The sequence below is a fragment of the Acaromyces ingoldii genome, assembly GCF_003144295.1.
Source record: "Acaromyces ingoldii strain MCA 4198 unplaced genomic scaffold FA10scaffold_2, whole genome shotgun sequence".
Classification (NCBI taxonomy): Eukaryota; Fungi; Basidiomycota; class Exobasidiomycetes; order Exobasidiales; family Cryptobasidiaceae; genus Acaromyces; species Acaromyces ingoldii.
This window is the reverse complement of record NW_020290248.1, coordinates 363,698-384,850: the sequence shown is the minus strand read 5'-3', so window position 1 is coordinate 384,850 and position 21,153 is coordinate 363,698. Positions and strand designations below refer to the sequence as shown.

At 56.7% G+C, this 21,153-nt stretch overlaps 7 protein-coding genes across 7 annotated transcripts; 5 read left to right on the top strand and 2 right to left on the bottom strand.

Moving 5' to 3' along the window:
- Window positions 1-36: 36 nt before the first annotated feature.
- FA10DRAFT_265106 (hypothetical protein) lies at window positions 37-4,204 on the top strand. The gene is made up of 2 exons (XM_025520925.1): window positions 37-1,448; window positions 1,512-4,204. The coding sequence occupies exons 1-2, from the start codon at window positions 166-168 to the stop codon at window positions 3,751-3,753; spliced, it is 3,525 nt and encodes a 1,174-aa protein (XP_025378435.1). The 5' UTR covers window positions 37-165; the 3' UTR covers window positions 3,754-4,204.
- On the bottom strand, window positions 3,895-6,049 carry FA10DRAFT_265105 (kinase-like protein). The gene is made up of 2 exons (XM_025520924.1): window positions 5,522-6,049; window positions 3,895-5,456 (listed from the first exon to the last, which is right to left on the bottom strand). The coding sequence occupies exons 1-2, from the start codon at window positions 5,969-5,971 to the stop codon at window positions 3,972-3,974; spliced, it is 1,935 nt and encodes a 644-aa protein (XP_025378434.1). The 5' UTR covers window positions 5,972-6,049; the 3' UTR covers window positions 3,895-3,971.
- Window positions 6,050-8,694: 2,645 nt separating this feature from the next.
- Window positions 8,695-9,060, top strand: FA10DRAFT_284178 (barwin-like endoglucanase; the record flags this gene model as incomplete). The annotated part of the gene is made up of 1 exon (XM_025523898.1): window positions 8,695-9,060. One exon carries the CDS (start codon window positions 8,695-8,697, stop codon window positions 9,058-9,060), a length of 366 nt encoding a protein of 121 aa, XP_025378433.1.
- A 700-nt stretch (window positions 9,061-9,760) lies between these two features.
- FA10DRAFT_265103 (uridine kinase) lies at window positions 9,761-12,074 on the bottom strand. Its single transcript, XM_025520923.1, has one exon. It carries the CDS (start codon window positions 11,921-11,923, stop codon window positions 9,878-9,880), a length of 2,046 nt encoding a protein of 681 aa, XP_025378432.1. The 5' UTR covers window positions 11,924-12,074; the 3' UTR covers window positions 9,761-9,877.
- Window positions 12,075-12,204: 130 nt separating this feature from the next.
- Window positions 12,205-14,203, top strand: FA10DRAFT_284176 (DnaJ-domain-containing protein; the record flags this gene model as incomplete). The annotated part of the gene is made up of 3 exons (XM_025523897.1): window positions 12,205-12,995; window positions 13,077-13,143; window positions 13,226-14,203. 3 exons carry the CDS (start codon window positions 12,205-12,207, stop codon window positions 14,201-14,203), a joined length of 1,836 nt encoding a protein of 611 aa, XP_025378431.1.
- Window positions 14,204-14,461: 258 nt separating this feature from the next.
- Window positions 14,462-18,503, top strand: FA10DRAFT_258649 (RdRP-domain-containing protein; the record flags this gene model as incomplete). The annotated part of the gene is made up of 2 exons (XM_025519917.1): window positions 14,462-16,159; window positions 16,215-18,503. 2 exons carry the CDS (start codon window positions 14,462-14,464, stop codon window positions 18,501-18,503), a joined length of 3,987 nt encoding a protein of 1,328 aa, XP_025378430.1.
- Window positions 18,504-18,728: 225 nt separating this feature from the next.
- FA10DRAFT_278099 (hypothetical protein) lies at window positions 18,729-21,094 on the top strand (the record flags this gene model as incomplete). The annotated part of the gene is made up of 4 exons (XM_025523429.1): window positions 18,729-20,317; window positions 20,382-20,488; window positions 20,559-20,701; window positions 20,766-21,094. The coding sequence occupies exons 1-4, from the start codon at window positions 18,983-18,985 to the stop codon at window positions 21,092-21,094; spliced, it is 1,914 nt and encodes a 637-aa protein (XP_025378429.1). The 5' UTR covers window positions 18,729-18,982.
- Window positions 21,095-21,153: the final 59 nt, after the last annotated feature.

The following is a 21,153-nucleotide window of genomic DNA, read 5'->3' as shown; positions in this document are numbered from 1 at the left end:
GAAGAAAGGTCTGTGTGTCGGCTCCTCCCTTTCGCTCTGCTCGTCTCTCCCTTCAGACAAAGCCCGTCCCTATCTGATCTCCGACAAAGATGTCGCCCCTGGAGTGCTCATGAGGCAGAAGGCCCTCTGAAAGACTCTTGCGGGAGCATTTTACTTCTTGCCAAGATGGCGACGACAGCCAACAATGGCGCAGGAGCTGGCGCGCCTCGCGAATCACGTTCCTCGCAGCTCTATCAGGAGGCCAAAGGCCATCGCGCCAGGCTCAAGGATCGGCTAAAGAAGCAAAGCTCTAACAACGTGAGCCAGCTGTCGTCATCTCCCGAGGTAGACTTCGCAAGACGTGAGCTTCGCAACGTCTACTTGAAACTGCTCTTTTCGTGCACCTTCACCAGCCGTGCAAAGGGCGCGGACTCGAGCCTGTGGGCCGACACGACCTACGAGCTCATCGCCATCTATCGAGCGCGCATCTCTGAGCTCGACAAGCAAGTTCGAGGCCTCAATGACGAAGCAAGGACAGGTGAAGGTAGCAAGGAAGAGCGAAAGAAGCAGGCAAAGGTGCAAAGCCAGAAAGCTTCGGCCCTCCTGCGTCTGCGCGCGGCCTTTCGCGAATTCCTCGGCCAGGAAGAGGAGTGGTGGAGAGAGTTAGCAGGCCGCGTAGTCCGTGTCTTTAATGTGGAAAAGGCAAAGCCTCGCCTCATGGCCCTCGGCATCCCATGCGAGCCCGATAACCCGGCAAGCGGCGAGGTTGGAGGTGCGCAGTCAGTAGCGACGTCTGCATCGGCAACTGGCATGGATCGAATCACGCTCGCTGCAAGAGACGATCCGAAGCTCGTAGAGGCAGCCCAGATCCCCGCAAATGAGGCTCGTCTGATTGAAATGATTCACAAAGCTCTAGTTTCGTGCGGCGATTTGGCAAGATATCGCGAGCTCTATCGAGACGACCGCAAGGACCCTGACGAGAAGCCCATGGCTGCTGGACGGCATGCGCCAGCTCGAAGGGGGGGTGTCGGCGGCGGAAGGGGAGGCTCTGCTGGTCGAGGTCAGCGCGGTGGAGCGAATTCAACCAGGTCGAGTCGAGAATCCTCGCCCAAGCCTCGCGACTACAGCCGCGCTGAAGCGGCATACGAGCAAGCCCGCTTGTTGCTTCCCGATAATGGCAGCCCTTCAAACCAGCTGGCTGTCTTGGCTTCATATAAGGGCGATGTGCTCTCGTCGATCTACTACTACTACCGCGCCCTCTGTGTCAAATCGCCTTTCGAATCGGCCAAAGGCAACCTCGAAGCGACTTATCGAAAATCTATTGAGCGATGGCTTTTGCAAGGTCTTATGCAGCATGAAGAAACTCAAGCCCTCACCATACCGCCCCTACTTGGGTCCATTGAGGAGAGGACGACAAAGACGATGCAGGACATGGTTGTTCTTCACGGACTTCTCTATCACCGTTGCCGGTAAGTTTTCGATCGGAATTTGTCAACGCTTTAGAGTCTAATGTTCTTGTCTATCCTCGATAGCTGGGCTGCTTCTTCCAAGTTTGCTCCTCGCTGTATCGATGGCCTCTCGTCACTATTGGTGGATCGGGCGCTGCAAGCCGATTCCATCGTCAGAGTCGTTGTGACTGCCATCGCCTCGCACTACACGGCAAGGCTTTGGAGGACACCAAAAGCACCTGAACTCAGCCTTAGGTCCAAAGACGCAGACACTAGTCGCCTCATCGCTCAATTGAACAACAAGATCTCTGCAGCCGACGCAGAACACCAGATCCTTGTCGTTGTCTTGGCCACGATCCGCGTCCTTGTCGAGGTGGGCGCATCCGAAACACGCGAAGCCCTCGAAAGCCAGAAACGGCATCCTCCCAGCGGACCAGGCGAGGGAGGAAGTGCAAGCGTTGCTAGAAACATCACGGCCGTTTTCCGGCGGACCTTGCCAGCGCTGAGGATTGCAAGCAAGTGGCTCAAGAGTCACCTTGAGCACATTCAACGGAGCGTGGACCAAGCTGCCAATGACAGTCAGAATTCGTCGAAGGAGACCAATACCACAACGACGCAGAGCACGACGACTGACGAAGACGAGGTAAAAGCCCGACTGATGATTGACGCTGCCCTGATCGATGCGACGAGGAGGCTATGGGTTTCATACGTCGATTTCGTCAACATCATCCGCTTCGCTTTTCCCTTTGATGCTCTGCCCTCATTGGGTACCGTCGGTCAATCCGGCGCCACCCCTCTTGCACTCGAGGAGGATAGCGATATGAGCGGCTTCGCGCCCATGCGCAAGGCCATGCTTGCCGTCGAAGCAAATCCTTCCACGTCCTCCGAAGGTGTTTCGAACGCTGCCAGACCTGCGACCGCGCAAATAAAGACTATGCATCCCAACGAGGAGCATTTGATCCGAATTGCTGACATCCTCATCGATGCAAAGGTCGTAGCAGAGAGCGAAGACAGCCCGATTGCATTCGAGGACGAGAACAACACCTTCGTCGTCTCATCCTCGCTACACTCGCAACTTCAGTCATCGATTGGAGGAGCAGGGACCTCTACCATGGGACGCTCGAGCGTCATTGACTCGGCTCTCCTCGGTGAGACGAGCAACAGTAGCAGTGGAAGCCATGGCGACATACCTCTTCGGAGCGAGCAGCAGACGACACTAGCAGGTGCCAGGGCGACCAACGATGATGAGAAGAGTGAAATCGCGAGCGAATCGACAGAAGATGTCGTCGAACTCGCTATGAGGGCCGTTGATGAAAGGCGAAGGACACTTGCCTCTAATGATGACGACGATGACGATGCTGATGACGATGATGATGATGATGGCGAGGTGATCTTGATTCCTTCGAGCGCCAGAACGAAAAAGACTTCGACGGCAGCAGAGGCCGTCACAACAGGCACGCTCGCAGGACGTGGACCTCTGACGAGAGCACAGGAGCAGAAAGAGGCAAGAAAGGAGTTGAGGGGCGATGACGATGATGGAATGGAGCCCAGAACTCCTGGTTCAAGAGCGAGTGGTCAATTTACACTCATCGACAAGAGGACCGATACGCCACCATCAGGGCAGCAACAGTCACCACCGCCGCCAATGACGGCCCAGAACTTACTCCTGCAGGTCCTCAATGGACCGGGGCCCATTCGGAACGACGAGAATGGCCTCAATCAGCCACCGCTGCCGCCTTCGCCCATCGGTGTACCGCCCGGGTTTCCAATGGGGATGGGTGCCGCAATCGCTGGCAGCGGAAGCGGGCTACCGTCGACTCAGTCCAATCTCTTTTATGGAGGCATTCAGACCCCCCATCACCACTTTGCCCAGCAACCCTCTTTCAATGCGGCAGCTGGAGGCGGCAGTGGTGGATCTTCCTCTTCTCCACTTCGAGGAGCATGGGACGCAAATGATGCGGCGCACTTTATCTCGTCGGCTCGGCAGGGCCAGAGTCAGAGTCAGGGCGCGAGCCTTTGGGGAGGTGGGCCTGCTGCGTTTGGTTCCGTAGGTGCGCTGGGGCCACCCTATTCGCCAATGGGCCCTTCGCAGCATCTCAACCAGCAGCAGCAGCAACCATCGTCCATCACTCCTTCGAGCTCGTCCTCCCCGTCTTTTGGAGTGGGCCCTAGTGGTCAGCTGCCGCGGCCTCACGGCTTGCACTCACATACCAATTCGTCATCGCCCTTTTCGCCTCCGCAAGCTCAGCCGTCAGCTTCCCAGCAACAGCAACAGTCGAGCCCATTCGGCTGGGATCAGCAACCACAAGCGTATGCAAAGTGGTGAAGAGCCAGCAAGGCCGAATCGTTGCCAACAAAGTGGAAAGTAGAGTAGACCTATCAGTCCCGGCCTTTCACTTACTCTCCATCAATCTGCCCCACTCAATGAGACTGGACACTATTGTCGTTCTGGCTGTTCTCGTCTTGAGAGAGAAGATTTGAATGGAATGGAAGTGGTTGTCTTTGTTTTACAATGTGAAGGAAAAGAGAGAAAGGAACAGTCTACTATTGCTGCTGTTGCTGTTGCTGAAGCTTCTGCCGCTTCGCCGCCCGGTTGGCATTGGCCGTTGCAGTTCCAACCAACCCTCCTCTGGCTGTGGCGTTTCCGCCAGCGCCACTGCCGCCGTTAGCACCCGTCCCATTACCACCACCAGCTGTATTGGCAGCCAGTACGGTTGAGGGAGTCGATGACGAGGCCGAAGCTGGTCCGACGAGGCTGCTGCTGCCGGGGTGAAAGGATGATGGGCCTCCTGCCCCCTCGCCAGTCGTACTCGTCACGCTGCTGGGGCCTGCGCTCCCGACGCTTCCCGGCGCAGGGGGAGGGGCAGAGGGGCCGCCACCTACGAGGCCAGCCGCTGCGGCTGAGGAGAGGAGCATAGAAGGACCGGGCGCGCCTGTTACAAGTTTGCCAGCGCCTCCGCCCGCTGAGGCTGGCCCAAAGACATTGTTTGTGGGAGGTGGTCGCAATGAAGAACCAGATAATTGTGCCTGCTGCTGCTGCTGCTGCTGATGCGAGTGTTGTTGCTGGTGCTGCTGGTGCTGCTGCTGATATGCGGCGGGCAACGGCTGAGGCTGCTGGGGGACTGTGCTGACCATCTTCGGGTCCGTGTCGTCCTTGATGAGGCGCCTCGCAGGGTACACCGTCTCACCTTCTCTCGTATTTGCCAGTGATGCGAATACATTCTTCGTTGGTAACGGTTCAACTTCGTTAAAGAACGGGTCTTTGAGGGCCTGCGCAGCAGATGAGCGCCGGAGTGGATCGTACTGCAGCAAGTCGTGAAAGAGGGGAAAGCCCTGCGACGGCGGCCTCGTCCTGGTTGAGAACCAATTAAGCAGTCCGTCCGAAAAGCCCTCGAGACGCTGTTGAAGATGCGGCCACCACGTCTTGTATTCCGGCATTGTTTCGATACCAGGCCAGACGTCCTTGGTGGGCGTTCCAAGCACCTCGACGATCTTGCGAAACTGGTCCGTCTGAAAGGGCGTCTGCTTATTCTTTGGGTCCATCTTGGCCTCCTCGCCTTTGAACATGGGTCGAAGCGCAATAAGCTCGCCCCAAATGCAGCCTACGGCCCACATGTCAATCTTGGTCGTGTAGTGACGTGCACCAAGCAGCAGCTCAGGGGCACGGTACCAGATGGTCACCACGACCTTGTCGCCAGAATAGAGCGACTGGAGTGGAGCCTCAAAGACACGCGCAAGCCCAAGATCGGCAATCTTGACAACACCTGAGCTTGTCAGGAGGATGTTGGCGGGCTTTAGATCTCGATGCAGCACAAAATTGCTGTGTAGATAGTGGACGCCGTTGAGGAGCTGGTATAGGATGGACTTGAGCATGGGTAGAGGGATTGGCTGGCGAACGATTGTGCTGTGATGGTGGATGATCTGGAGGAGATCATGCGAAGCATAGGAAAATACCATGTAGATTGACTTGTCTTCGAGAATCACCTCGCGAAGCGTCACGATGTTCTCGTGGCAAAGCTCTCTGTTGAGCTGGGAAGTCTGGGTGTCAGAGCTGCGAGATCTCGAGGCAGCCGGAATAGGAAGCAAATACTCACTGCTATTTCCCTCATGGCGCTCTGGCTGATGCCCGAGTAGGAAGCGTGCTCCTCTTTGTCGGGCTTGAACTTCTTGATGGCAAACACTGAGCCGCTAGCCTCGTCCTCGTTGCCACCGGGAGCTGCGCCAGGTTGCTGTGTGCTTTGCTGCGCACTCGTCACATTCTTGAGACGGGCCTTGTATACGCGCCCATACGTGCCCGACGAAAGGAAACCCATGATGGTATAGGTAGACAGAACAGGGGGCCTGACCGAGTCTCGATAGGCCCGATAGGCCGCCATCGTGGCGGCCGGGGAGCTTGAGCGCGGCACATGAGAACGCGCCACCTTAAGCAGATCAGGCTTCGTCTGGGCGCTCGTCAATGTTTGCGACGCAATTGGGGCGCCGCCGGCCATCTTACTCGAGGATGACGGCGTCTCTGCTTCGGACGTCGTCGCAGCAGTCGTCATGTCAATGCATGCTGCTGCTGCTGCTGCTGCCGTTGCTCTTGCTGTTGTCGTAGCCCTTTGCCGTCCCTTGGCTTTTGCTGCAGAGGTGTGCGAAAGATATTTCGTGGCTCGAGCGCGGTCAGGCTCGTGTCCACGTGGGATTTAGACTGCTTGTTTGCTTTCTTCCATGCTAATTAAAATGTGCAACACTCTCTGAGCCCCCTCCTCGGCGGATCCTTTAATCTAAGCCGGGCCTCTACTCTGCTGTCAGAATGGAGCTGAGCAAGAGTTGGCATAGGATCGCCATAGGGTCATGTAGAATCTCTGCACTTTCTTCGAGCTGCTGGAAATGATCGTGTCCCAGAATGTCTACAGGTCAAAGCCCTTGCACGCCGTTATCTCTGCTATTGCCTTCAAATACCGTTAGCACGAACACCGTGCAGGCAACAACACTCCCGCTTGTCCTGTTCCGGCCATGCTTTCTGGAGACAAATGTCTTGTTTTCATACGACGCTCTGTGTCGCGAAATTGCTGAACCCAACGGGAGTAACGTCTTCTCCCTCGCTAAAACAGCACTGCCGTAAAGGAAGACTATCCCCAAGCCAAGCTCAAGCGCTTCACAACCGTATCTTGCGATATATTGGTGGTTCCCCCAGGATATTGAGGCGCTCGCCGCTTCGAAGAGCAGCCAGCACGACTTCACTCCTTCAAATGAGCTTCTTGCAGGCCGCTTGCAAGCCACGGGCCTTCGTCGATGGCTTTTCATGTGGCTAAAGCGTTGCATATGTCCCTACCTTGGCAGACGATCAGACAATTAGATGATGACGAAGCAGCTGCTACACTGTGGGGCTCGGTCGCGGGAGTCTCGCTCGGTCTGCAAAGCACCCTTCTCCCAATTCGGAGAGAGACAATGCCTCAGCTCGACATGACGGTCGTTTCGCCGACCTCCCACCGGGAGAAGTGAAAGAGGGAGGCAAGGTACTTCCCCGTCTGTCGCGTGGAAAACGAGGGGCCCTTAAGCAGCTGTTTCTACCCGCAAACGGGAAATCGCCATCGACGGACTTTCTCCGAGTCCCAATCCGAATTCGAATTCGAATTTGAGACCGATAGCTTTCGAAGACTGAACCAAATTCATAGTCCAGCCGCGGAGGCTTAATCATCCACGTGAGCAATACCTTGGATTTCACGGCTTCTGGACGATCGTCCTTTTTCATCGCTTGGCTTCGGCTGTAGGAACAAAGATTGGCCTGAATCTCACAGAGCTGCGGCCGACGGCTTCTTAGTCCATCCTCATCGACGCTACTGTAGAGCCGAACGCTGCGTGAAGGAATGTTGCATTTGCATAGATGTGCCTTTACGTTTTTCAGCGCACTGCAAGCGAGTGGAGATGGCCCGCGCGTCTCATGACACAACCCTTTCGGGAGCGAAGCGCTTTGCTGTACAATCGGGAAGCGCTTCACCGCTGAGCTCCAAAGCCGATAGGAGCGTTAGGGAAATAGGCTAAACAGGCCTTTTTTTTTCTCCTACCGGACTCGCTTCTCCCAATCGCCGGTGAATATCTGTGCACGTTGTGTCTTTGTCATGGTCCTTTTCTTCGGTGGCTGTCTGGCTCTTTCACAATCACGCATCCTGTCTCACGGAGCCTTTGCCCCAGACACCGTAAGGAGTTGGCGGAGTTGAGCCTGGCCGGGGTACGTGGTTAAAGGCGAGCTCTAAACGTTAGGTGCTCTAGGCTATACTGCACTGTGCTTCCAGGCCACACGTCAAATCAACGTCAATCTGATCCGCAAGCCGCCTTTATTGGTATCAAAAGTGTCCCTCCCCCTTTTCAGTCTCGCCTGAAGTTGAGTTCAAAGTCAGAGGGTAAAAAGTTTTCTAGGTCCAATTGTAAGGGAGATGGTTTTTCCAAGGTGAGAAACGATATCATTTGGGTTCGCGAATTACAAAACAAGGCTGCAGCTTGTCGATCGTGCGGAAGATCAGCCTGTGTCAAGCAGGAACAGGCAAAGGGGCTCGATCGGCCTTGGGAAATGAAAATCTTCTCACGGGCTGCGCCCGTTACAAATTGCCGCAAGAGGCAAATGGTTCCCGGCTTTTCCACGCGCGGCGTGAGAGGAGACAAATAAACGCACCAGGGAAATAAATAAATAAAAAAGTCGGGAAAAAAAACAGGGAGCATTTTTTCCTTCATCCGACCGGCCGACTAAGGCGAAGTATCCCTCTTTCAGTAGCCACTCTTCATATTGGCACCCTCTTTGTGCGAGCGAGGATCGTCCGCCAGCAAACCCTTTCGTTTACTGTTTCTCATCACAGAGGTCCGCCCGAGGATGTGAGCCACAGGTGCTGCCCCAGGAAGATCATTAGATCCGGACCGTTGTTTCGACGTGTTCCTGCGAAAAGGAAAATTTTTCCACCGTCTAGCCCATGGAAGCGTCGTCTCTGCTCCCACACCGGGGCAAGGCACCAGACGAAGACAAGAACGATGGTGGTCCCTCCTTCTTCGTCCCGAATTCGGTGAAGCTCCGTAGCTGTACGGTGTAGTGAAGATGAGCATCTACTCACCAGACGAGAGAGGAAAGACCGGGTGAAAAACTTTTGACCGTGGTCAACGTCGAAAGGTACTTAAGGAGGCCCTCCGATCGCTCCCCCACCTCCTCTTCACAACCTCACACACCTTCATTCTCTTGCCTAGACACACAAAAACCTCTCTCACCACCCACCACTTCTCTCCACTTTCTTTCACAATGAAGTTCTTCGCTACCGCTCTCTCTGCCATCTCCCTCGGCGCCGTCGCCGTTAGCGCCGCTCCCATCGAGAAGAGGCACTCGGCTGTCGCCACCTACTTCTACCAGGGCGGCAACCCCGGCTCGTGCGGTGTCACGCACAGCGACAGCGACTACGTTGTTGCCATCCCCGCCAGCTACCACAACCCTGACAACTGCTTCAAGAAGATCCAGATCAGCCACAACGGCAAGACCATCGAGGCCACCATCGCCGACACGTGCCCCACGTGCCCTGGCATGAACATCGACCTCTCCGTCGCTGCCTTCCAGGCTCTTGGCTCCATGGACGCTGGCGAGCTCGACGTCGAGTGGGCCGGCAACTGGTAAATTACTACTGCCAACGCCTCGCCTGCACGCAACATCCACCATCCACTTTTCGCATTCATTCCGTCTCGGTTCACGGGTCTAGAGGTTTTTTCAACTCTATAGTTCTTATCTTTTTTTCCCTACATTATCTTTGGGCTATTTGGTCGCTCTCCGGGCAAGCGTCAGAAGCTGTATAATATCCACCCCCCAAAAAGACTGGAGTACGACGAGGCAGTGCCTCCTCTCAGCTCTCCACCAATCTTATAGAGACAAACAGCATTATCGTCTGTCCTCGTTCTGAAGACCTTCTCTCCTTGAATTGTGAGCACGAATACCCTGTGAGCCGGTTTGTTCCCGGCTGCCGGCTGAAAGTCATGTCGGTCAGCTAGCTCGCTGTCCCTGTTGCTGCTGCTCTTCCGGGCCATTCACCATAAACCAAAGCCATCTTGCGCCGATGTTCGTCGCTTGAAGTCAGTCATGTGATACACAATGTGTGCCATCTAGATACTCGCAGCTACATTCTGCTGGCCCAGGAGCGAAGCCTCTATCACTTTCATCGCGCTGTACCGTGAAGATATGGCATGCGGGCTTGCTCAGGCGCAATTTGTCGAATAAGGCGCGCTCTAAGAAAACGCTTTCTTTTTTGAGGCGCGCGCCGGACCCCAATTAGCTTGCTGGGAAGCCGTTGCACAGCATCACTCAATCGGTCCGCGAAGACAATGCTACTTCAATGATAGTTGCGAACCAATTTGAGATGCTAAACAATTGTAATGATGGTTGTGTTCTATGAGTCATGGCAGAGGAATTGGAGTGAATGCGGCAAGCTTAGGTGTCGGTGTCATTTCACATTGAGGTCCTTTCTCGAGACCTGTGGAGAGATCTGCGTCGACATGACCCTCGGCCGCACCTTTGTGCCATAGTAGCGATCGCCAATGTTGCCTGCACCTGGCTCGATGGCAAAGCAAATTCTCGTCCTCCGCCTCGCCGCTCCTTCGCTCTTTCCGGGCCCGTTGAGCCTTGTAATTCTCCCGGCCTGTTCGTACCGCCCGTCGTCGTGCTCCAGCGAGTCGTCTGGATGACCGTCGTCTTCCTCCTCGTCGTCGTCAGAGATGCCAGAAGATGAAAAGCCTCTCCCTTTCCCGCCCCTTCTTGCTCTGCCTTGTCCTCCGATCGTGCCAATGGTGCTGGCCTCGCTCCCGCCTCGCCACGCGACGGCGTTTCCATCATCTACCCTGACACGCCTCCGTTTGAGCTCCGCATCGACGCCTGCAGTGACGACGTGAACCTTTGGAAAGGCGCGATGGAGTGCGTGGACACCGCCCTTTGCCGAGACGAGGAGGCAGCAAAAGACAATGTGGTGCTCCTGCACGCCGTGGTCCAGCAGCACACGGATCGCCATCAGTGCCGCGGCGCCGGTCCCGATCTGGGAGTCGAGGATGATCGCCCACGTGTTGGCCGCGCGCTGCCGATTGCGGACAAACGAGGGCAGGCTGACGTTGTATAGCTTTGGCTCGCCGTCGTCGTCGCTCGACTGGATCAGGACCGAGCCCCGAGCGAGGGCCGGAATGGCGCGCCGGGCAGACGCCTCCAGGACCGAGCCCGAACGAAGAATCGAGACGGAGCAAATGTGTTGGACGTCCATCTCTGTGCCCATGTGCTTTCGTCCGCCCTTGAGCGTGATCTCCTTGTCCTTGTAAGGCAGGAAAGCCATAGCCGCCTCCATGACAAGCGTCGAGAGCCGGTCGACGGTGAAGATGAAGTCGGCGCCCGTGACGGTAAGGTCGTGCATGATCGTAAGCAAGCCGCGAAGCTGAGGCGTCTGGGGGAGCACACAGACACTAGACGGGAGCTCCTCTTCGAGGGGATGGGCAGCATCTTGGCTTGCTTCGGCGAGGGCAAGCATGGCAGGCCCCGCGCCCGACGATGACGAAGAGGAGTTGGACGAGTATGAGGTCCACCTCTCCAGGTCAGGCCTTCGGAGCGCACCGAGCGTCTCGCCAGCACGGCTACCCGCTCGAGACATGGACAGAGAGCCACCTGGAGCGGCGAGCGGAGACACCAAGAGCTCCCGTCTCGGCGTCGCAGGCGTCCTGCTGAGCTCGTGGCGAAGCTTCATGGCGCGGCTCTCGAGCTGATTCTTGATCTGTTGCGAGATGACATCGATGGCTACGTCGTTGTTCTGGCCGGGCACGATGATGTCAGCAAACTTGGACGTCTGGCTGACAAAGTTGTCCATGCTCGGCTTGACGAAGCGAAGGTACTGGTCCAGGATGCCGGCCACGTCGCGGCCTCGCTCGACAATGTCGCGCCGGATGCGCCGAGCGAGCATCAGGTCCGAATCGGCCTGGACAAAGATCTTGAGATCGAGAAGCGAGCGCAGGGCCGGGTTGTGCAGGACAAAGATGCCCTCGACGATGACGACGACGGCGCCATAGAGGTAGGTCTTGTCCGCGGTCCGCTGGTGCTCGACGAAGCTGTACACGGGAATCTCGACGGCCCGCGACTGCTTGAGGTCGGAGACACACTGGTGGAAGATGTCATAGTCGAATGCGTTCGGGTGGTCAAAGTCGTAGTTGTTCTCAAAGGCCATCTTGCTCTGCTCCCGCGTGAGCGTCTTGTAGAAGGAGTCCTGCGAGACGATGGCGACCCAGGGCACATTGGGCAGGCTCCGGAGGATCGCCTTGGCTACCGAGGTCTTTCCCGATGCGCTCCCGCCCGCGACGCCGACGATGTATGCGTCCAGTGGCCGGCCATTTGCATCGTACCACGGGGCCCTCCCGGCCTCGGTCAGGACGACGTTCTTGGTCTGCGTCGTCGGCTTTGTCCCTCCTCCGGGGCTCTGGCTGCCATGCAAGGCGGTCCCCACGCTCGCTTTGCTGGCCATGTCTAGCAGTCGCTGATGATGGCGAGGGGATCACCTCGACGGCTCACCGATGAGCATGCGTCCCCAAGCGTCAGAGGCACAGTCGAGGCGGAAGAGGTGCGGCGAAGGGCCTCAACCAACACTTTTTTTCCTGTCCGCGCCCGAAAGAGGCGTGCGAGCGCATGAGCCAAAGGAATAAATAAATAAAAAGTCGCAGAAATGTCCGAAAGGAAAAATCTCGCTCGCGCAAGTTAGCTGAGGGACAGAGCAGACGTCCAGGAACGAAGAAGGAGAAGACGACGATGGGTGCGTCGCAGTCGTCGTCGGGAGGGAGGGAAGGGGGCAGCAGCGGTGGAGGCGGACGGCCAAAGACGGCCGACGGCATCGATGTGCAGGACTACTATGGCCTGCTCGAGCTGCCATCGCCCGACGAGCAGGTGGCGACGACTGAGGAGATTCGCAAGGCGTATCGCAAGCTCGCCCTTCGCTATCACCCGGACAAGAATCCAGATGACGTGGAAGGGGCAAACAAGCGCTTCCACCTCATCCAAGCTGCTTACGAGGTGCTGAGCGACGACCAGGAGAGGGCGTGGTACGATGGCCACCGGGCTGACATCCTCGGTGGTCTGATGGACGACGACGGCGACGATGGCGGCCTCGACGAGGAGGCCTTTGAAGCATTTCGCACGGGCAAGAAGAAGCCACCGCCAGCACCCACAGGTAGCTCGGCACCGGGCATGACTCCCCGGCAGCTGATGCGCTTCCTCGACGCTTCTCTGTGCATCGACGTGACGCCGCCCTCAGCCGACGAGGCCGGCTTCTTTGGCACCTTCCGGCGGCTCTTTGAGCGCCTCGCAGACGAGGAAAAGGCCGCTGCCCCATACCCTGGCGAGAAACAGTGGCCGTACGACGACATGCCCAGCTTTGGCTACTCGCATACACCCTACCTGCACGCCAAGGGTGAGGAGGCGCCTGTCAACCAATCGCCAGCCCGAGACTTTTACGCCGTCTGGTCCAACTTCACCTCGCGCAAGGGCTTCGGGTGGCGAGACAGCTATCGCCTCCAAGATGCTCCCGACCGCAGGGTAAAAAGGTGAGGCACTCACTGCGGCTTGGCTTCTTGCTCGTTCTCTCATAGGCCCTCGCTGATCAACCGCCTCTATTCATCACCCAGACTCATGGAGAAGGAGAACAAGAAGATGAGGGACACAGCGCGTAGAGAGTACAACGATGTGGTCAGAGTGAGTCTTTCTGCAGCAGAGATACGCGTGGCCAGCGCTCTGGTGTGCCCGATAGAAAGGCTGATGCAAGGCGATGTCCCAGTCGCTGGTGTCGTTTGTGCGAAAGCGAGACCCGCGAGTCAAGGCGCACCTCGCCTCGCAGTCGGCAGCTGCAAACTCAGCAGAGGAGCTCGAGAGGAGAAGGGAGGCGGCCAAACGGGAGATGAGGGAGCAGGAGGAGCGCGCGAGAGCGTTCAAGCAGCAGAGTTGGGACGCCTGGGACGACGGAGGAGCGAGAAACCGAGAGAGTGAAGGCGACAGCGACGAGGACAGCGAGGCGTCCTTTGGTGAGCGCGTCAAGGGACAGGGCGTAGGGAGAGGCGAAGAGGACAGAGACGAAGATGACGACGAAGCCGGCGAAGACGAAGAAGGAGAAGCGCTCTTTGACTGTGTCGCGTGTGATAAGATCTTCCAGTCCGCAGCGGCTTGGGACAATCACGAGAGGAGCAAGAAGCACAAGCAGGCCGTCAAGAAGCTCCAGAGAGAGATGCAGCTCGACGACGAGCAGTTCGGGCTCGAAGAAGAAGTCAACGGCGAGAAGGATGAGCAAGATTTACGGGAAGCCATTGACGATGTTCATTTAGACGACCAACCCGGTGCAAACACCAGCATCGGCGCAGAAGAGGGACTCAGCAAAAAGGCAAGACAGAAGCTCAAGAAGCGCATGAAGCAGGAGGAGAAGATGGCAGCTGCCTCGGCCGTCAACTCCGACAACGACGACGGAGCAGGGGCAGACAAGGGAGCTCATCAAGCGGAGGCCGTCGAAAGCCCGCAGGAATCGGCCGCAGATGGGGAGCAAAGCAATGACACCGTCAAAAACAGCGGCAGCGGCAGTGGACGGAGAGCACGGCGGGGCAAAAAGAACGACGTGGCTGCTGCGGAGCGGTGCAACGTCTGCCGCGAAGCCTTTGATTCGCGGTCCAAGCTCTTTACCCACATCCGCGAGACAGGCCATGCGCTTGCGACGACCAACGGCGGTGTTGGAGCCCAATCAAAGACGAAGAAGAAGGCCGCAAAATGATAGCAAAAACACATCTCAATTGTAATTGTATTCAATTAGCGTACGTGCGGCAGAGGTCGCGGCGCTATCATCGAAAGGGCGCACGGTTCGCCGACGCGGATTTTTAGTGGCTTGACGGTGCCAACAAAGGGAAGGCGGTCGGCCCACCTCTGCGTGCATGCGCTCGTCTCTCCCTTTCTTTCTTCCTTCCCTTCTCCCTCTCATCATACTCTCATCAACATTTGCTCCATCTATTACAACTCATCGCTGCACATCACAATGCAGCTCTTTGCCAAAAACATACCCCTGGACACGGACCCTCGCAGCTTCAGACGACGTATTGCAAAGGAGCTCTTCATTTACAATGGCGAGCGCATCCCCTTTCGTGTCACATTAAACATGAACAAGTTTAGGCGGCAAGCCGGTCGCATTGATCAAAAGGGACGAGGCGTATCGACTGCAAGGCTCGTACTCCCGGACGAAGGCCCCAATTTCGTCTTTTTTGTCGAGGACCGCTTCTTCCGACAGCGTTTCACATACCGAAAAACCGTCATCTCCTTTGCTTATGACCGATTCGGCGACTTCATGGCAGAACGCTCCCTTGGTCTCATGCTCAAAGAGGAGATTCTCAGCGACTACGGCGACGATGACGACGGCTCGCGCGCATTCTCCCTAAAGAGCGTCGGCTCCGGGGCCTGGGATGGAATGGGTCGATACCTCGAGCTTTGGAGGTCGTCGCCGCTCGACAGGCCTGTGCCTCCGACCAATACAATACTTTCCCTCGAGATGCACATGGATTCTGCCCAGCTTGAAGTCCGCATAGATCATGGCTCCGTCTTCTTCACCTTCTCCAGCATCATGCCGTCGATCTTCGACAGGAACAGCCTCACTCTCTTTCTCGTCATCGCCTCGCCTCCGACCTATGTTCAGACGCACGATACTCGGACAGTGCAGCAGGAGGTGATACGTGATGGCCGACGCTATATTGAAAAGCGAATCAGCAAGAGCAAATTGGATCCCCCTCGGCGCCAAGTCGGCCTAGGCCTAGACGCCTGCAAAGAGATGCAGAGCCTGTCCTGGGTATATGCTCTCAGCTTCACCTCGATCCAAGACTATGCTCGATTCATGCCCCTGTGGTTGCGCCGCTTCGCCGAGCCAGACATGATCAGGGTCCTTGGCGTCCGTGATAATGGAGCAATTCGCGCGGCCGTCAAGAGCGATCTCGAACTTCTTCTGAAAAGGCTGCCCTTCGAAGTCGCCTTTCAAGCTCAGGCTCTTGTTGCCAGCTGGCATCTATTGCCTCACGAGCTGCTGGCGCTCGAGGACACAATCATGATGCTAGACCCTCCCGTTGCCGTCGAGCGACTGAAAAGCCTAAAATCAACTCTCGGCTGGCGCGACCCGCTGGATAGCTTGTCACTCTTCACTGTGGAAAGCATCAAGGCCAGGCTGCTTGAAGGGCAGAAGCTGGAAGACGGCTCGACGCAGACCAACGATCTGGTCTTGCAGTACTTTCTCCAAGCGGCAAAACGGCAGCAGGAGATGTCGTCAGAAGAGCGCATTCTCATCCATAGCGTCAAGCTCACGCCCATGGGCATGATGCTCGAGGGACCGTACGAGGAGGTTGGCGGCAACCGTGTCATTCGCGAGTACCCCGGCACGAATGACCACTACCTCCGCGTCTCCATCTGCGACGAGGACGGTGGCTTCCTTCGCGACAACAATGGCATGCTCAACATCGAAGACGTCCTTTACCGCCGATTTGAGGACGTGCTGCGCCAAGGTATCACAGTGGGAGGCAGGCGCTGGGACTTTCTGGCGTTCAGCTCCAGCCAGCTCAGGGCTCACAGCTGCTGGTTCGTCCGCTCGCTATTCTTATACGAAGGCAAGCAGATCACTGCTCAGGGCATCCGTAACAGTATCGGAGACCTCGATCGCATCCGTTGCCCCCCTCGCTTTGCTGCGCGTCTTGGTCAGGTGAGTTGTGCTTCTCCTTTGTTGGAAGAGCGTTTCTGACCTCCTGTCCACCCAGGCTTTTACCACCACTCTCTACGGCGTAGACATTGAGGAGTCCACCGTTAGAATCATACCCGACATTAAGGCCAGGTATGGCGGCTATATTTTTTCAGATGGTGTAGGCACCATCAGCCGGGAAGTCGTCGACATGCTCAATGCAGCCTTCAAGATCCGGAATCCCAATGCCAAAAAGGATGCCAAGGATCCTTGTTCGGTCTTTCAGGTTCGAATCGGTGGAGCAAAGGGCGTCCTTGCTCTCGACACGAGGCTCAAGGGCAGACAAGTCTGTCTGCGGCGTTCGATGATCAAGTTCGACGTGAAAGCAAAAGACACGATAAAGATTGAGATTGCTGAACGATGCTCCCGTCCACTTCCTCTAAGGCTTAATAGGCCATTGATTCCTCTCCTCGAGAGCCTCGGCGTGCCTCATCGCGCCTTCCAGCGGATCCAAGCAAAAGCACTCGAGGCGATCAAGACGGCCTCTTGCGATGCAGCCGCTGCAGCCAAACTTCTCCGTGAATACAAGCTCGGAGACTGCGTCCACCTTGGACGCACGCTCCGAGAGCTCAACGATACCTTCGGTCTGTCGTTCATCAAAGACGTGCCGTTCATTCGCGAGGCTATGAAGACGGCTATGACGTTCGCCTTACGTCAGCTCAAATATACCCACCGCATCCGCGTCGACGGTTCGTGCAGCCTAATGGGCATCATGGACGAGACGGGCTTCCTTCAGGAAAATCAGATCTACGCCTGCGTGATTCCAAAGGGTGGAAGTCGCACCTACCTCAAGGGCAAATGCCTCGTCTTTCGCTCACCCACGCTTCACCCCGGCGATGTCCAATTCGCAGAAGCAGTGGGGAAGCTCGACGTCCAACACCCACTCTCAGCCTTGACCAATTGCGTCATCTTCTCGCAACACGGCGAACGGCCCCTGCCCTCGAAGCTCGCGGGCGGCGATCTAGACGGAGATTTGTACAACATCTGCTTTGAAAGCAGTCTCTTTCCTGCGAATACCTGCCAAGCTGCAGACTACACTCCCGTCAAGCCAGTCGAGATCCATCGGTCGGTCGAGGTCGACGATATCATTGACTTCTTCCTCGATCACACACAACAAAACAAGGTCGGCCTCATCTCGACGCGCCACCTCGTTCTGTCTGATCAGTCGCCGAAACGCGCGCTGGATCCCGATTGTCTCGTCCTCGCCGAACTGCACAGCACGGCCGTCGACTACCCCAAGACGGGACACTTCGTCGAGTTCGGAGAGATTCCAAAGGCCCTTTCGAAGGAGAAGCCTGACTTCATGGAAGACGAGTACAGGGTCGAGAACCGAGCATCGTATGGTTCAAAGGCCCCTCGGATGTTCAATGGCTACTACCCAAGCCAACGCGCACTCGGCAAACTGTTCCGGAACATCGACGTGCCGAAGCTTCTCCACGAGTGGGGCCTTGGAATTGAGAGCGCAAGAGACGGATATGCGGGCAGCAAAGCCAACCAAAAATGGCAAGGCAAGCTTCTTGTCGCGCTTGAGCCCGCGGACAACGAATGGATGGCGACGTATGAGTCCCACCGCAAGCTCGTGGGCCACTACTACGACTATGCAGCCATCATTTCCAACGAGGTGGTGCTGAGCAGCCGGAGGAACGCCTTGACGGAAGCAGAGACCTTTCTGACTTGCGTCATTGGCAAGTCGCCCGTCAGGGGCAGTGTCAAGGCGTCTGACATGGCGGAGGCGGTGCGCGAGCGGCTGAGAACGCTCGTTCGACAGTTGCTCACGGCGGCCATTGCGAATTCAAAGAGCGCAAAGGTCAAACAGGAAGCGCCGAGCAGCAGGACCCTGGGCAAGAGCACGATGCCTGGGGGGGCAGAGAAAGGTGGAGTTGAAGAGGCTGTAGACTACAACGAGCTTGCAGCAAAGCTGTGCTTGGATGAAGACGATGACACCCAAGCGCCTTACGTGGAAGTCAAAGGCGTATTCGAGATCGACCTCGAAGATGCTGAGGATGCAAGATCAGTCATCACCCAGGGCGAATCCGACGATGAATACTGGAAGGATATCAAAAGTGACGATTTAGCCTCCACGACGGATGAGACGACGACGGAGTTTTACGAGGAAGATGACGCGAGTGGAGAAAGAGCCGCCGAGAGGGAGAAGCGCAAGATGAAGGAGAGGTACTACAGCCTCTACTCCCTCTTTCGAGCAGCGGTAGATACGCAACAGCCAGAGCGGTGCAGTGCGCCTTGGGTCGTCTTCCCAAGGCTTGTCGCGGCGTGGAGAGAGCACCGGCTTGCGTCGGCTTCGCCTTAGAGGCGGTTTTATTCACGAAGATTGTGATACGATTGGGCTTATCTACTACTGGTGACGTGATAATAAATGACATCTCTTTCTTCTGCTCGATGCCTGTCCTGAGAAGCGGTTGTGCTCGGTATTTCTAGCATACCAGTTGGCGTTCACGCGTCGAGTCCGACGCCTTCACCGGCTGCTTCCGGCTATCTCGCTCCTAAGGCTCAGCCCTTGCCGCCACAAGTTTGACGCGGGCTGAAGGCCTTGGCGACCTTCAGCCTCCTCATCCTTCAAAATGTGTAGCCCTATTCCAGTTCTCGTCTTCCCTTCTCTTCTCTCCCTTTTCAGACATCTACTTTAGTCTGCTCGAGTTGGGACTGGTCCCATCTCTTCGTCGAGCTTTTCATTCAAAGCACCCTTTGGCCAGCGTAGCAGCTTCTGCCTCACCGTTGACAGATCCAAGCCCTTCGTCGCTAAGCCTGTCATCACCTCAACTTTCGATAATGGAACGGGTGCCCCGCCGTGGCTGTGGGTGTTGCGAGCACTGCCAATGCCTTGGCTTCTGCGTTTCGCGCTCCAACCTACCACCGCTCGATACGAGTCCCAATGCTCTGCAGCTGCAGTTGACGTTGCAGCAGACCAACAGTTCCAATACGTCGCCCCGTCGTGGACCTGGAGAGGATCTGCTCGAAAAGCTCCAGCGAGGTGTCCATCCGCACGACCTCATTGGAAAGTCCAACACGGCGGCCGCCGCAGGTGGGCAGCAACAGCAGCAACAACAAGTGCAACAGCAACAGCAGCAGCAGCAGCAACCCACGCCTTTCGGTTCACTTACCGTAACTTCACGCCACGATGAGGACGGCCGCGTGAGCAAAGAGATCCCCGCTCGTCCAAAGGGCATCGCGGCTTGGGAGGAAGAGACTCGGTCGCACAGCCGCCAGCAGTACCGACGCCACGAGAGGAGACCCAGCGAGACGGGTCCCACGATGGAGGCACCTTTCAGCGCCTCGTCTCCCACGGTCGATGACCGCACGCTCCTGGCGCCCCGTCGCAGTGGAGGTGGGACGCGCAGCAGGCAGGCCTCTGACGACAATTTGCACCTCGTCGTTGGAGAAGCGCTCAGCAGGGGACGCTCGATCAAGGAACAAGTGAGCCGACGCGTCGACCGCAAGCTGGAAGAAGGCATGCAGATTGGCGGCTACACTTTGAGTAGGACGAAATCGGCCACGGCTGAGGACCAGATCGGTTTAAGCGCGCCCGTTCCACGAGCAAGGAGCGCAAGCCGTCAGCGTCAGCGCCAAGGAAGCACTACGGAGCGTGAGGACGCCCAGAAGCAGGCTGAGGTCATCGAAGAGATGAGGCGCCGACAAGAGAGACAAGAGAAGATGGCCAGCCGTAGGATCACTCGGGACGACCTGTTGCAGGCTCTCCGAAAGACGGCTGCCGAGCGCGAACGTGAAGAAGAGAGGGAGAGGCAGAAGGAAATGGAAGAAGAAGTTCGCCGTCTGCATGATCGCAGGATGGTTGCCGCGGCCGAGCAGCACCAGCAACTCCAACACCAACAAAGGCAGCAACTGGAAAAGGAGCAGCACCGCCGGCTCTATCTTCAGCAACAGCAGCCAATAGGCAATTCGACTTTGTTTGTTTCGCATCTCAAGGAGACGAACTCTTGCACGATTCTCTTTGCAAGAAGCGAGGGTGAAATGGGCACCGTGGCATATCGCCTCGTTGGAGCGGCGCAGTACGGAGACAACAAGGGCGAAGACTGGGTGCTGAATAGCCTCGAACGCGGCACAAAAGTCAAGGGAAAGCTCTACTTAGGTCTTGGCAGGAACGGGGTCAGTCCCAATCAGAGCCTGAAGGGAGCAAATTCGCTGATGCCAGTCTTTTTTTTTTTCAAAGCCCGTGTTGTATGAGCTTGAACCGCGACGGAAGAGCGGCGTTGATGGCTGGCTCATCAAGGGCGCAAAGGGATACGAGGACAAGTTTGCCACCAGGACGCATTACGGGTAAGGCAGCTGCAATTTCCTCGCTGTGATCTGCTTCCCTGCTGACCCCTTGGCTTGGCCCACCACAAAGGGATCACGATGACTACAAGAATCTCTACTTTCGCTCACCGCAAGGCAAAGCATACAAGTGGTTCACCGATGTTCAGGCACAGAACAAGGTAATGCGCGTCTTTGGTCGAAGCTCCGACGAACACGGGACCCTCTTCGCGCAAGGTATGTCAAGATCATCTCCTTCATTGTGCTTTAGAGGCTCAGATGTTCATGCACCTACGCACAGCTACCTTCAACGTATCTTCAACTGCCGCCTCGCACCACAAAAAGAGACATCATCACAATCACTCCCAGCATCAGCTGCATGCTAATGGCGGCCAGGGTGGAGGAGAGTCAGCCATCTTGACGTGCCTGCTTCCTACGTCTCCTTCTTTGGCAAACGGCGGGACTCTCGCAGGCAAGAGTACGAGCCTTGACGAAGCCCTCGTGTGTGCAACGTGGTGGTGCGCCCGTCAGACGTGGGACGAGAGCCGCGTCGTCGAGGCACACAAAGAGGTCCGTCTGATTGAGGAAATCGAAAAAGCCTTTGAGGTCGATCTTCTCGGCGCTGCTTGATCATAATGTAGCTATCATTTTCGTCTTTTTAACTTAACGGAGCCTTCACACAAGCACCA